At 41.8% G+C, this 15,071-nt stretch overlaps 1 protein-coding gene across 5 annotated transcripts in view; it reads right to left on the bottom strand.

The window, feature by feature from the left end:
* ECT2 (epithelial cell transforming 2) overlaps positions 1-15,071 on the bottom strand; it is a 247,927-nt gene that overhangs the window by 189,135 nt on the left and 43,721 nt on the right. For all 5 annotated transcript variants that reach the window (XM_086944387.1, XM_086944385.1, XM_086944386.1 and 2 more), the window contains one exon: positions 10,876-10,983. In XM_086944387.1, coding sequence (XP_086800513.1) covers positions 10,876-10,983 — 108 coding nt within the window. The remainder of the gene's footprint in view (positions 1-10,875; positions 10,984-15,071) is intronic.

The raw sequence follows: 15,071 nt of genomic DNA on the forward strand, positions 1-15,071 counted from the left end.
CAGAAGTGAACACGAAAGCAAGAATTCCAACAGTTTTTGTGTGCTGAAACTAGGAACTCGGGGACAGGGTGATGCCCACTCACCACAGGAAGTGGTCTTCTAGTGGGTATAGTGGCCACAGAGGTACATAGCCCATTGGTTACTACCCTTCACTCCCCTTAATACCCCTAATGGAGATTTATGTGGACCCCTGACATCAGGAAATCAGATTGGTCATTTATTCCTCGGTTCACAGTAGTCTAAACAGAGCAAGAAATGAAGTTCTGCACCAAAGATTGGCACAAAACCCTGCCAGGCTGCTTATACTTTAACCACTGCTGGGACAGACTTCGTCAAGCGCTGGATACCCTCCCCAAAATCCTTGGTTGACTGCCCAGCACCTCAACAACCAGTAAAGATTTACCTTGTAGTAGAGGAGCTCCTCCCCTCCAGGAGACCCCAAGCACTAATACCTTGGGAACCGGAGCAGTTGCTGCAACAAGGCCTGTTGGTGGTTTAGTCCCGACTCCAACAGAACAAATCAAGACCTCCCATCGAGGGACATCAGGATCCAGCAGACTAGGACCAAGAGTGGCTCTGCTGTTCCCTTTCCCTATTCACTAAGTCCCCAAGATAGACAATGTGAACCAATGACTCATAGCACCCTCAAGCATGCCCAAGTGTCCGTTTCACAGCCTGTGTTCTAATTGTGAAAAGGCAGGCTTGATAGAGGTTCCTTGGAGCAACCTTAGAGTAAAGAAGCGATTGACTCAAATGCTTTATCCCGGTTTAACAAAATGTTTATATACTAAAAGTTCCTAAAGGTCACTCATCCTCCCTATTAGGGCAATGGTTACTAGAAGGCAAACACCATATGTTCAAGACAGAACAAACCTCTGACTGCACAATCAATTTATACACATTGCAGTCTGCTTAGTAAGTCTGCATTTTCCTCTCACTCACAGGAAAACCACAACAATATCCCATGAGGACTTGGCAATTCAAGAGAAGTTGAACTTCGGTATAGAGGGTCAATCAACATGTTTTTTCTGCAATAGGACATGTCAACACTAAGATGTATGGGTTAATAGAATACTTTTGAACAGCAACATATCTGTCACATGCTGGTGGGAGAGGAGAGCACAGATAACTATGTTCAAGAAACAATTTAATGAACCGCAGATTGTCCAAATGCTTTTCCATCTTGTCTGAGGCATTATACCGACTAACATATTAAGACACAATGTATGTGAAGACAGTATGTCTAAGAGGGAAGTGAGCATCAACAGTTTCCCTCAAATTTGATGTAGGAAACGGTCTCTTTAAATAGAAGAGATGCAAAGTGTAGAGTCCAGGCAAACCGCAATTGTTTTGCAGAGGCACAAATGAGAACCCAAATGCTTTCTTTTGCGGTAGTGTGGGCGAGCAGTTAGGCCCATCAGAAGGTAGTGCTAAGCATTTATTTCACACACAAAAGGCAGCAAGTAAGACACGCAGTAAAGAAATCCAACATACATTTATTAAAATAACATACTTTTATATGCATTTAAATACCAAGATCACTGGAATCAGGCAAGTACTTGAGTTAGGACTTACAGTTTTCAAAAGTGCTATGTTTTTAAACTTTTTTTTAACTTGCTCATAATGTGTAATAAACTCGTGTTTAATTTTTAATCTCGTTGTAGTGTCTTAACCGGTCACAAATTTTTATGAAATTGTCACTGAGTGCTCGATATTACTGCATGCGGTTGTCCAATAATAAAATTGATAGACATAGGATTTGATGTAATTTAGACAACATTATCTGAGATACCTGGTGGTTGTGTCTAGGAATCATTAGTGCAGTGGGTACCAAATCCCGGGTGATCACTCCTACGAGTATCCTTGTTTTTAGGTATATGTCTTTCCTCCATAGGACATTACTGCTACAGAAATAGCAAAAGTGAGGACTTTTAAAAACTGTAAATATTTCTAACTCGAAATGCAATGACCTGATTTTGATGATCTTAGTGTCAAAAATTGTATAAATATAGGTGTTCTTTTTTAAACATTGATGTGGATCTTAGAGTTGTGTGTATCATTTGACTGTGTGCATCCAGTAGAAGTCGAACACTCCTCTCTGAAAAGCCTACAGCTGTTCGACTACACTACCCCCATAAGAGCACCTTGGGATTGCTAGAGCATGACCCAGCTCCACATAAGAGATACCTAGGCTATTTATCAAAAAGAGGTATACTGTGCATACTATATAAAGAGCCAGCTTCCTACAAGGGAGTCTCCTAAATGCTCAATTCAGAGGTGTTAATGGGAGTGAGAGGTAGTAATCAATATGCTACTTAGCCCTGGGGTCACTACACCTCCTAGATGACCACTTCCTTTGGGGAGTGGGCATCACCCTGTCCCAGAATGCCACATTTCCACCTAAAACCAAGATGGTGGAATTTTACCAATTGTCGTGTTCACTTCAGGGATAACACCTTAGGGTTGGTACTAGCCAGACGGTTCACAAGCCTCCTCACTAGCTAATTTTCCCTCCTGGCCTGGTGCCAAATGGGCTCTGGAAAGGTGGTGGGTGCCATTTCCCCTGTGTGGAGGGAGCCATGATCACATATCAAAGGAGGTGGAGGCCTTTGAAGCCTGGATATGCGGATTACTAGTCATCCTGCCTGGAAATGATTTCTAGAATAGGAAACAAAACGGCACCTGGAATAAGTCTTCACCCATTAATCATTGCTCCCAGTACAGAAAGATTCGCAAACTGAAGGAGCTTGGCAGCCATAAGTCTTTCTTGAACCATACAAGGATGGTCAGATGAAACTTAATTTTTGTTTCAATTAGACAGCTACCAAAGTTCAATATTTAGGGAATAATGCAGCTGCTAAATATAGGTCAGCACAAGGACCTATTTTGTAGCGTTTTCTGCCTCCTATGACGCACCTACAAAATGTTAGCACTCCTATAGATTTAGAACTGTTTCCATAGTGAAATGTTTCTCTTGCTGCACATAATTCCATATTGAATGGAGTCAAATGAGTGACCATTACCCCCCAAATCTCCTTTAAACCCTAGATTCAAAAACAAGTTTTGCCATAAGCGGGCTAACTTATACCAGCACATATGCTGGCCTCTCGAAATTAAGGAACTTCAGGTAATAGCAGCTCATCAGAGGAGATTAAATTGGGTTTTGAAAAAAGAAAAAAAAAAAAGGAAAGGGAGCTATTCATTAATCTGTCACTCAAGAAGATGCCTTGATAGAAACTCAAAATGTCCTTCATTTTTTTTAAGCTAGCCTTAGATTCAAGGACCTTGGTGTCCTAGAGGGAGTGTAGGGTGGAATCAAGTGTCAGTTACGTGGCCGTATTAGTGAAGACACGAAAAGCTAAACAAGGAGCCTTAAATTTAATACGGTTATCCACTGGCAGCCCAAAAAAGATTAGATGAGTGAGAAAAGATGAATGGAGCACCTGCAGAAGCAGACATACCACTGTGTTTTGTAATTATCTGGAGCTATTTTAATAAAGTCAATGAGATGCCTAGATGCATTATGTTCCCATTCTCCAGGTGTGATGCAATAGCCTGGACCACTTTTTTTTTAGTCTAAGGAGGTAGGGCCCATTGCACTTTATGGAACCTTAAAAGATCAAAATAAGTTTATTGGATTCTTTATTTGGTGTTCTAGAGGGGTTACCATTGAGCTATGCAAACAGATTTTTTTACTACTGATTAAGGGGCTGGGAAGGGGTCAAGGACATATGGCCACCAAACCAGGGTAAGAGATGGAGCTGATTTCTCATTACCATTACTTCGGTCTTTCCGCTGCACCATTTCAAACACTTTAGGCCCGTCCAATTGGCCACAGCTGATAGGCCATTTTAGATGCAAGTACACTTCATGTCTAACTCCAGATTTTATCAGGAACATATATTAAGACATTAACATACTTAACCAATCTTGACCCTTAACATGCTACTGCATAAAGTTGCTACCCAAAAAAAGTTGGGCAGGCATTAAATTATGCTGATCTCTATTGGCAAGTCTTTGAAAAATAGTAAATCATTGATTAAGAGTCTAAAACTTGGGTGAGATGATGCACGTCGGTAACACACAGATTCAGCTAGATAAATATCTAGGTGTGCAGCTCAAAGCTATGAGAAGACTGTGCTTATGCTAGACTACTAAGCGCTGTGCTTGGAACTGAACTTTGGAAATTGAAAAAGGTAGGCTGTCATTGCTTCCACTGATAAGTGTCAACAACGGCTAGGTTTAATGTGAGAAAAAAATCAAATAATGGCTCCCAAAGTTATCCAGGCTAGTCAACAAAATAGATTCCAGGACATAGTGCCATTACTTTATTTAAGGCCACTGACACTTAGAAATGGTCATACTGGAGCTCATTTAAGTTTTTTGCTAACATTAATCACCACCGTAAGCTGATCCCATAAACTGTGAGCAGCAAGTTTCACGTTTTAATTTGTGTGGCTTCAACTCCTAGCGCTCTCAGCCAATACCCATAGCAATTTTGGAGTTGATGCAATTGATTATATTTACTTTACTTCAAGGACGACAATAATACCCTGCAAAGTCTAACATACAACTAAGTAAAAGGTAACAAATTGTTACGGGCAGACAATTTTGCTACAGTCCTGGAAAGCAAATCTGTTGGTGTACACACATTCTATTATGCCGTCAACCATTTTTGACCAACTGTGATCACTTTAGTTATCAAGAGGGTGCGGCAACAAAAGCTTGGACAACTACTGATTTGACCAACTTGACCCTGGACAAAAGTTCTAGGAGGCAACACAGTGCCACTATAACAGAATTTTTTTTCCCTCTGTGAGGAAGCGGTTCAACAGATGCTATTCTTCTGACTGCTGAGAATCAAACATTAGGTTTATAGACTTTGGCTTGAAAGCTGATTTGTTAAAGTTTAGAAGATTTATTATTTCATGTTTAGTAAATTTTTTTATTATAGGAGGTTTTACATTTGTTGTTTTTTTACACACACTTAAAAAGCTGAAGAGAAAAAAACAGGTCCAAGCCAACAGGGACCACATTTTGTTTTTTAAAAGTGGCTGGATAGATAATGAACTGGCCACATGACAGTAGATACCAAGGGCAAAGTTTAAAGAAAGGACAATTTTTTTAGAACTGTTGAAGAAAAAATAATCTAAAATATATTGTTTGAAGGATATACAACATTGCTTGTTAATTAAGTCAGATGAGGAGAAGGTGCATACTGTGAAACGGTTTGAATTATCTGGCGCTTGGTTAAATTAAAAAAAAAAAAAACACACACACACTATGTTGTACTATTTCAATGAGTGTGTACATGTTTGTTACGATAAGTCTTCACTGAGACCGGACAGGAAACAAAGACAATACAGGTGAGCTAGAAAGAAAGGGAAGAGCAATGAGTAATTGGCCTTTGTATGAAACATCTGCTTATTTGGAAAAATGGAGTCATGTTTTCAAAGTAAGTGGCATTACAGGCCTTGAATTTGCTAGAAGGTTGGAAACGTACTGGTTCGAAAGGAGGTGGAAAAGGTAAGCACTTGCCGTACATAGTTCGTAGAAAACATTGTTTACCATTAAAAGATAAATCCAAGATTACATTAATTCAATTATGAAAGTCTGGCAATTGCAACAAGACATCCTTGTGCATACATCCTGCCACTCAAGGTGAAAGCATCAGTCAGTTCTTCATTAACGAATAGTTTCTTACCTGTCGGTGTAGTTTTGCAGCTTGAAGATATTTCATGATTCACTATGCTGTGCATTATTCCGCAGTCTAGTGGTTGGGTCTGGAATGTCTTTTCACTTTTTTTTTCGTAGCCCAGGTGGGCGTAGACGTCTCACCTTTTAGTGTCCTTCCCGTGACATTGGCACGCTTCCTGCGGAAGTTCCCACCCTTGGGTGCCATCTTCGGATTCTTTTTTCTCATGTGTTCTGCTTGCGAATCCTTGGCAAAGTTCAAGTAAGTGATTAACCCGCTTTGTCCTTCAAGGTGACTGTTTTCAGTTTGGTCCTTGTTTTACCACCTGCTTCTCCAGCCTCATCTTTCTGGCAGAGGTGGGTGGGTTCGCTAGTGAATCCAGAAAGATCTTCAAGCTGCAAAACTACGCCGATCATTAAGAAACTATTCGTTTTGCAGCGTGAATCTTTCTGGATTCACTATGCTGTACATCGACTTTGTAGCAGTTTGTTATGTTTGTGGCGGCTGGGTGGAAGATGAGCATTGGTTGTTGAATATATGTTGAAGCACCTTCTGTCCTACTTGTGCTTCCTTGTTTATTTGTATATCCACACAGTAGTGCTTAGTCAACGTGTGCACTGAAGCCCATGTTGCTGCCAGGCATAGGTCTTAAATGGGTGTGTTAGCCAGGAAGGCTATCGTTGCTCCCTTTTTCCTAGTAGAGTGGGCCCGTGCTCCCTCTGCTAGTTCTTGGTGTGCTTGTTTGTGGCAGAATTGTATAGTTTGCGCGATCCATCGTGTAATGGTTCCCTTTGTTACTGGTGTACCCAGGAAACTGCTTACGAAGGACACAAAAAACTGCTTGGTCTTCCTGTGTTCCTTGGTTCTTTCTATGTAGTGCATTACTGCCCTTCTAGCGTCCAGAGTGGCAGGGCCCTCTCTGCACTTGTAGCCGGTTTCTGCCTGTCCGGTTGATGTGGAACCTCGACACCACCTTTGGCATAAAGTGTGGGTCCGTTCTCATCACCACCCTATCATTGTGTATCTGGATGTAGGGTTCTTGTAGCATTAGCGCCTGTAGTTTGCTCACCCTGCGCAGCGAGGTGATTGCCACCAAGAAGGCTGTTTTCATTGCTAGCATTTGTAGGGAGGCCATATGAATGGGCTCAAAAGGTGCTTTCATGAGCTCCGTTAGGACTAAATTAAGGTTCCACGACGACGGCGGCATCCTCTTTGGTGGTGTGATCTTTTTTGCCCCTTCCAGGAATCTCTTCACTATCTGTGATGTAAAGAAACTCTTCCCCGTTTCTCCTCTTGTGTAGGCTACTATGGCTGCCAGGTGTACTCTCAGCGAGGATAAGCTTAGCTTTTCCTTCAGCAGGTGCGCGAGATACCTTAGCACCGTTGATTCTCTTGTCATCTTCTTGAGTACATAGCACCTTCGTGTGCTAAGTCTCCTTGCCTCTCGTAGTACCCGCAGGGTGCTCTCAAGTAACCTTAGGTGCGCGAACTCTGTCTTCAGGAGCCATGCTGCTAGGCTGAGGCTCTCTGGCTCTGGATGTAGTGGCTCTCCGTCTTGCATGGAGAGTAGGTCTTTCCTTTTCCTGAACTTGTGGGGAGCACCTTGTGCCATTTCCATTATCTGTGAGTACCAGGTCTGCCTGGCCCACTGTAGTGCCACCAGGATCAGAGTCATGTTGCTGGTTCTGCACTTGTTAAGTACTCTGTATCAGTGGGATCGGGGGAAAAAGCGTAAGCAAATGTTTTCGACCAGCTTATCCATAGGGCATTCCCCAGGGATCCTTCCCCTGGTTGCCAAGCTTTGGCATTTTGCATTCAGGTGTGTTGCAAACAGGTCTATTGTCGGTGTTCCCCACCTTCTGAATAGCCTTAGCGTTTCCGGAGTATTGAGCTCCCACTCGTGGGATGCCGATGTCTGTCTGCTGAGCCAGTCGGCTTCCACATTGTCTTTCCCTGGTAGGTGTATGGCTAGCAGGTCTCTCTTTAGTGGGATGGCCATATCTCCTGTGCTAGGTACGATAGCGGAGTGGATGGTGTTCCTCCCTGTTTGATGATTTAGAACATCGTTGTTGTTTTGTCTGTTTGGATCAACACTCTGGTTGTACAATTTTGTCTGGAAGGCTTTCAGGGCGAGGAACACAGTCTTTAGTTCCAGGTAGTTGATGTGTTTGACCCCATCCGCTAGAGTCCACAGACCCCTCACCCTGAGCTTGCTCACGTGTGCTCCCCATCTCTTTTGGGATGAGTCTGTGATGATGGTCACCGTTGGAGTCAGTGGTGTTAGAGGCTTCCCTTCTGTTATGTTCTCCTTGCTCCACCACAACATCTCCTCCTGCACTGCGCGAGTTACAACCACTAGATCTTCCCAATTTCCTGTAGCTTGTGACCATTGTTCTTGCAGCCATTCTTAGAATGGTCTCATGTGGAGGTGTACATTTGGTACCAAATGTATGCAGGAGGCCATCATGCCCATGACCTTACTCGCTGTCCTCACAGTCAGAGCTCGCCCCTTCTGCTAGAGGCGGGTCTCCTTCAGCAGTGCCAGTGTCTTCTTGTCGCTGGGGGAACACCTTGCTCTGTATGGTGTTGATCTGTGCTTCTAGGAAGATTTTTACTTGCTCTGGTTCCATAGAGTATTTCCCCCCAGTAAATGGAGAATCCCAGGTACATCAGTGCATTTGTCACGCGGTGAGCGTGCTCCTTGCATGTCCTGTGTGAACTTGCCTTTATTAGCCAGTTGTCCAAGTAAGGGTATAAATGTATCCCTTCCCTTCTTAGGTGCGCTGCCACTGCTGCGAGGCACTTGGTGAAGACCCTAGGTGCGGATTTTAGTCCAAACGCTAGGGCTGTGAACGGGTAGTGATCTTTGTTAATGGTAAATCTAAGTAGTTAAAATCTCAGAAATTAAAAGGGGTGTTGTCCATTTTGTGCACTCAGGGGGGCCCCCTGTGTGCGCATCCTCCGTTGGACGTCGAAGTTTTCTAAGTTCTCCTTCTTTGTCGTCCCAGCTCGATGGTGTTATCCCTAGTCTTCTTCAGTCTTTTCAGTACAAAATCGAGTTTCCTGTGTCTTCTTTTCCTCCAAAACTCTGGAGCAACTCGGGAACGATCCAGACCCAAAGGCAGAAAAAAATAATCTGAAGATGGTGCCCAAGGGTGGGAGCTTCCACAGGAAGTGTGCCGACGTCAGGGAAGGACACCAAAAGGTGGGACGTAGATGCCCACCTGGGCTACGAGGAAAAAAAAAAAAAAAGAAAAAAAAAAAAAAAGAGAAAAGACTACGATTCCGGACCCAACCACTAGACCGCGGAATAATGCACAGCATAGTGAATCCAGAAAGATTCACGCTGCAAAACTTGTGGTAAGCAATCTTTGCCTTCCAGGAGGCACATTAGAAATTAACACCTCCATCATGACGTAGCTCAAACACGGTCAATGAAAGATGCAAACATGATTAGTGCAGTAAAAGTGGTGTCCGTGACATTCAGAAACTAAAAGCTATGAAAATATGGGTATCATTTGTTCCAGGAAGGTGAAAGTTAACAATAAATGGGAATTCTATCTTGCAAGCAAGTTAGAGAGATAGGGACCGCAGGGGGAAATTATATTGTAGACCTACACCACACTTATTGCTGCAAATGTCAGTTTTGTAGGGCCAAAACAGTCGAGTATTAGCTTATTCTGAGCTAGTAGCAATATTTCTTCTCCTCTTTCTGGGATGGACCTTTTCCTGTAGCTCTGAAAGAGGGCCCATTGTTTGTTTATTTGCCTGAACAATCAAGAAGTTACCTGAGTTGGGGCACGAGTAATCACCTTAATCGGAAGTAGCAAGAGAGGCCTGGCGTTCAAATTGCACTTATTGATTAAGTCTTAAGGATGCAGAAAAAGAACAGCGAACCAGGTATTCTGTAAACAGTCAGGACCACATCTCTAGCAAACTTGATGCTTGTATGGAACAGAAGATAAAGTCCAAAAGATTTTATATAGAAGAGAATTGTAGAAGTAGAACCCTAGAATTGTAACGTTCAACTTAGTCAACTGAGTTAGAGAAAAAAAGAAAACCCAAATTAAATGAATAAATTCCCCGACTAGCATCTGACAGACTTAGCAACTTGAATAGGTGGACTCATTTCAATTGTTCTGCATTGGAAAGGGACTTACAAATGTGCTAACAGTATGCTTTTCTCCAATTTGTTCTGATTATGTAGAAAACAAGAAGGCTATTAAAGTACATTCTGGAGCATATAGCAATTAAGCAGTCATCCTGGTCTCACACTATTGAATATGTTCTTTGAAAGGCAGAGTGTTTATAACTTACACTGGTACAGATACAGAGGACACAGTTAAATACCAATGTTATATTTTTGGGGTACTAAACACAGACTGGTACAACCTCTGACCAAAGGGATCTAGACTAAAATATCCACTGAAAAATTTGGCAAACGCCAGATGGAAACCAGATAAAGGACCGAGGCATTGCACTGGCAGCAACCCTGTCAAAATGACCAAACACACCCTTCTGCACTAGAGTGGAGTACTGAGGGATATTTGGCAGGCACCATCTCTATTGGAAATAGGAGACCGGCATAGTATTGAATTTGATTCATAGTCCTTGCGAAGTGCTTGCTACTCTTTACAATTAACAAAATTGTGTAGTAGACAAATGAAGGGCAGATAAGAGTAGTATTTCAACATTGTAATGTATGAAAGTGGTCGGGATCAAACCAAGCAGAGTTACAAGTCTTCTGTGTGGGGTTTGCGATGTTTCTAGGTAGGCAACCTCGGAATGGAGTAGGGGTCGCAGATGGGTTTACGGTCATCATTTTCATCATCTACTGCATATAGTAGATGTTGGTTAGGTATTTCCTCATTTTCCCAGGATATTCTTGCATTCTCACCAACTTTGTGGAGCTATAGTTCGTTCACAGGGATATTTGGCAGGCACCATCTCTATTGGAAATAGGAGACCGGCATAGTATTGAATTGGTTTCATTGTCATTGCTAAGTGCTTGCTACTCTTTACAAGTAAAGAAATTGTGTAGTAGACAAATGGAGGGCAGATAAAAGTAGTGTAAAGGGGAAATCAGACTACTAACCAAGTTATTGTGCAATAAAATGAAAATGGAAAATGTTTACCAAAAAGAAAAAAGAAAAAGCTTTGCAATAAAAATATTAACATACCCTGAATTTGTCTCCATGCGTAGAACTGGCAACAAGGTGAGTAACTTTAGAATTGAAATCTCTTTTAATGGTTCCTCCCATGTGATGCACCAAATTAACAAGTCTTACCTGAACAGAAAAGGAAATGGGTTCATGTATAATAAGAAACATTTTACTGAAATGCAACACATTTTATATTGAACTATGCTTTTAACACATTTCATTTGGTTAACTTGGGCTTGAAAAGTACACCATAGAAGCTAATAGGCCATTGGCAAATGTGCTTCAACTGCAAAACTTTGTTGCAGCCTATAAAAACCATTGAAATCCATTTGAACGTGATAAAAAAATGCCAAATAAATCTGCATTGCACCCGACCCAGCCACCTGTCCCAGTTGCTTTAATAAACATTAAAACACAGACAAAAGCCAAGTTGGTGTTGCAAGTTGCATCATCATAGAGGCTAAATGGCCATTGGCAGATTGGAATATGCTGTGACTATCATGCGGATTGATTAGGACCAGGCCATAGACCTATAACAATAGTGCTGAAACCCAGAATGTGTAAGAGGAAAAGAGAGTAAGTCCATAGCAAAAACAAATGTCAACAAATATCTAATCAACATTAAATGCCACAGTTTTTCATTGCCTATATATGGAACTTGGGGAAACCCAATAAACCTAGGCTTGGGCAAGGTAAAGTGATTTAAGTAGAGGGTGTCTACAAGGGATTTTGTTTTTTAAAAACTCAGTATATGTGATTCAGAAGAATTACATACAGGATTCGTGAGTCAATTGAACCTGACTGTATCCCTAGGATAACCAATATATTTCAATGTTGTTCAAAGTCATACATTCAATGAGGTAACAAAGGAGGAGAATGTGAATTTTTAAAAAGCACACAAATTAATTATATTCCAAAAAAACTTGTATTTTGAACAAATCATGGGGATAAATAGAAATTATTCGATATACAAGTCATGAAAAGGCTGTACATATGAATTCACAGATCAGTTCATAACACGACATCAACTCCGTAAATTAATAAGGAAAAACCAGTTCATAAATGCAAAAAAGGTTTCTTCCAATGCACAAAGGCTGTGGAGATGATGTTAGTGGTCGACGTTTCGGTCTGCCTTGTCAACGGAACGAATATTTTCTCTTGGATCTGGGAGATCTGAAACGAAGTCTAATCGCTACTGCGAAGGTCTTTACTGCTGATCGTGAGACTCATACCACGGTGTTAGCTGGTTCAATTGCGGCTACCTTTGGAGTTCATATTTCTGCAATACTAAGTGACCAGTATTCCCGTTTCAGATCTCCCAGATCCAAGAGAAAATAATCGTTCCGTTCGTAGACCAGTGGCAACTTGTACTCAGTTATCTCAAGGGGCTTTCTTCTTATTTTGAAAAACATTAGTCCTGATGATGGTCTCCTAGATGACAACAAGGAAGACCGAAACGTCGACCACTAACATCATCTCCACAGCCTTTGTGCATTGGAAGAAACCTTTTTTGCATTTATGAACTGGTTTTTCCTTATTAATTTACGGAGTTGATGTCTTGTTATGAACTGATCTGTGAATTCATATGTACAGCCTTTTCATGACTTTTATATCTTGATTACTTTCTATTTATCCCCATGATTTGTTAAAAATACAAGTTTTTTTGGAATATAATTAATTTGTTGTGTGCTTTTTAAATTCACATTCTCCTCCTTTGTTACCTCATTGAATGTATGACTTTGAACAACATTGAAATATATTGGTTATCCTAGGGATACCGTCAGGTTCAATTGACTCACGAATCCTGTAAGTAATTCTTCTGAATCACATATACTGAGTTTTTAAAAAACAAAATCCTTTGTAGACACCCTTTATATGGAAATAGCATGTTTTTTTAAGTGCTAGAGATTGGTAATCTTTCACGCAAACATGACATCCTATACAAGCACATGGGTCCAAAATGCATCAATATACAAGTTTAGAAACAAGTGGATTCTTGAGACAGATCTTCACTCTGAGCTTGTGAACTTGTCCTTCATCTATCCTACGTTGTTTCTATTCTACTCCCCACTGTAATGTACAGGCTTTATATAGTACATTGACCATTTATTTAGGTGGGTACAAAAGATGCACTCCACCATCAGGACACAAAATTTAAACCGTAGTACACAATTTGTATATTATCTGGTAAAATACAGAGGATTTTTCTAACCTTCATATCGTGCCAGAGTATCACAGCACAAAATTTAGTGCTGCTCCCTAAGGAAATTTCCTCTCAAAGTACTTTGCATGAATTGTACCCATGTCTTGCCTGGCCAGAAAAAGAAAGAGCCACAAGTCATTCCTCTCACTAAAAACAAAAGGGGAGAGGGGGGGGGGGGGGGGGGGGGGGGGGGAGACCTTCCAGTAGAGATCAATTTTATGATCATTTTGTGTGTAGCATGTCTTGTATGATCAAGCATGTTACATGCTAGACACCCGATTTTATGTAAACAAAAAAAAGTGCCTTTTATGAAGCAATGCATGCAATACCTGTGGTGCCTAATAAAAGCTGTACGACTAAAACAGTAGCACTACTAAATGCGTGCTCGAACCCCAAATTTTCCATTAAAAAACTCCATGCTTTCTAACTGGTGCATGCCTTGCCACCATGGCTGCAAGGGAGGGTGAACCTGTTGAGATAAATCTTGGAAGGAAAAAGCAGACTAACTTTCTTTATATGCCATGTGCTTAGGCAAAGGGGCATAATCACATTTTTCTATCAAGGTAGGAGCCGAGCACAAGTGACCACTCCTTGCTCCTTTAGGCAACATTAGCCTAAGGTATATAAATAAAAAGGGGGGGAGGGGGTGTTGAAAATAGAATCGACAAACGTGAACATCACCGTCGCCATCTTGCCTAACAAGAAGCCATCGCCCACACGTAAACGGCATCCATTTTAGGTGCCACGGCCATCTCGCAAGTCACCCATGATTCACCCTGACCCTGCAACCATCCCTGGTGCCCCGATTCAGCATGACCAAATACACTAAGGTCATAAAACCTTGTCAGCCTGACAAAGCCCCGGAGCCACTTCCCACCCTAAAACACATTCGTACTTTCATCCTCCCCGCTCGGGCAGGCCCTTGTGATAACCCCCAACTGCACCCGGCCACTTGATCCGGTCCCAGGCTGTAAACCAAGCCTTACGGACGTACTTTATTGCCCCCACACAGCAAGACATTGTTGCACATACAGAAATGCGTGATCTTATCACTTGCACAACCTTTAGATCGGATAAATCCCACACACTTTTATGTCCTGCTGGAATGTCCAGCTGCAAGATGGCAATCATCTGTTAGATTTGGGAGGGGGAACGATAGCTGGTGGGTCTGTGTGGAAACCAGCTGGAGGCAGGAATTCCTAGGATGTTTGACCACCAAAAAACTGGCTGAAATGTGTATAAAAGACTGAGCAGCGGAGAAGTTGTCAGAACACCTCCTGAAGACATTGGCTTGTGTCCGGCCTGATGTGTTCTCCTCTGGAGTGAATAAACCTGTTCTTTCCCGTCCCATTTCCAGCGCTTGTCTTCATTTTGGGGACTATTGATATTGGGAATTAGAGGCGTCATGCGCCAAACAGTCTTGTTATTGGTTAAAGATTAGCTGTTTTTCCACAGGGGGGGGGGGGGGGGGCGAGACCGTCTGCAAAGGGGAGATTGAGTTGGACTGTATTCCCATTGCTGAACTGATTACAACACAAGTTTTGAGGAGAAAATAAATGCCAATTAGGACTTTGTAAACCAATCGAGTCCTACAAGTTAGATGAATGACAACATTAAGAGATTCGGATTCTGGATAGGGAACACAATAGGTTAGGGATGTGTGATAATTTGATTGAGGGACATCGAACTTTTTCTGCAGAGTCATTTATAATAATTATGATTAGTCTGATATACAGGATAGGAAGACAAACGCTGCATAACTATAGAACTTCAGGAAAAAAAAAAAAACAATGAGACGAGGGTCAGGTTTCAATTTTACACACACCTGCAGATAATATTCTGATGGGTTTGCCTGACTGTCACTGCTTGTTTTACTCATTCGAAAATGAGTGGGAAGCTTGCCAGTTCTTTTCCCAGAAAAGGCATGCATTCCCTTTTTGAACCGAGGAGGTCTACCAGATGTTACACCAGTAAAGCTGAAGTGAACCAAAAACCCCTTTGCTTTCTTTTA

The sequence above is a fragment of the Lissotriton vulgaris genome, chromosome 11 (genome assembly GCF_964263255.1).
Source record: "Lissotriton vulgaris chromosome 11, aLisVul1.2, whole genome shotgun sequence".
NCBI lineage: Eukaryota > Metazoa > Chordata > Amphibia > Caudata > Salamandridae > Lissotriton > Lissotriton vulgaris.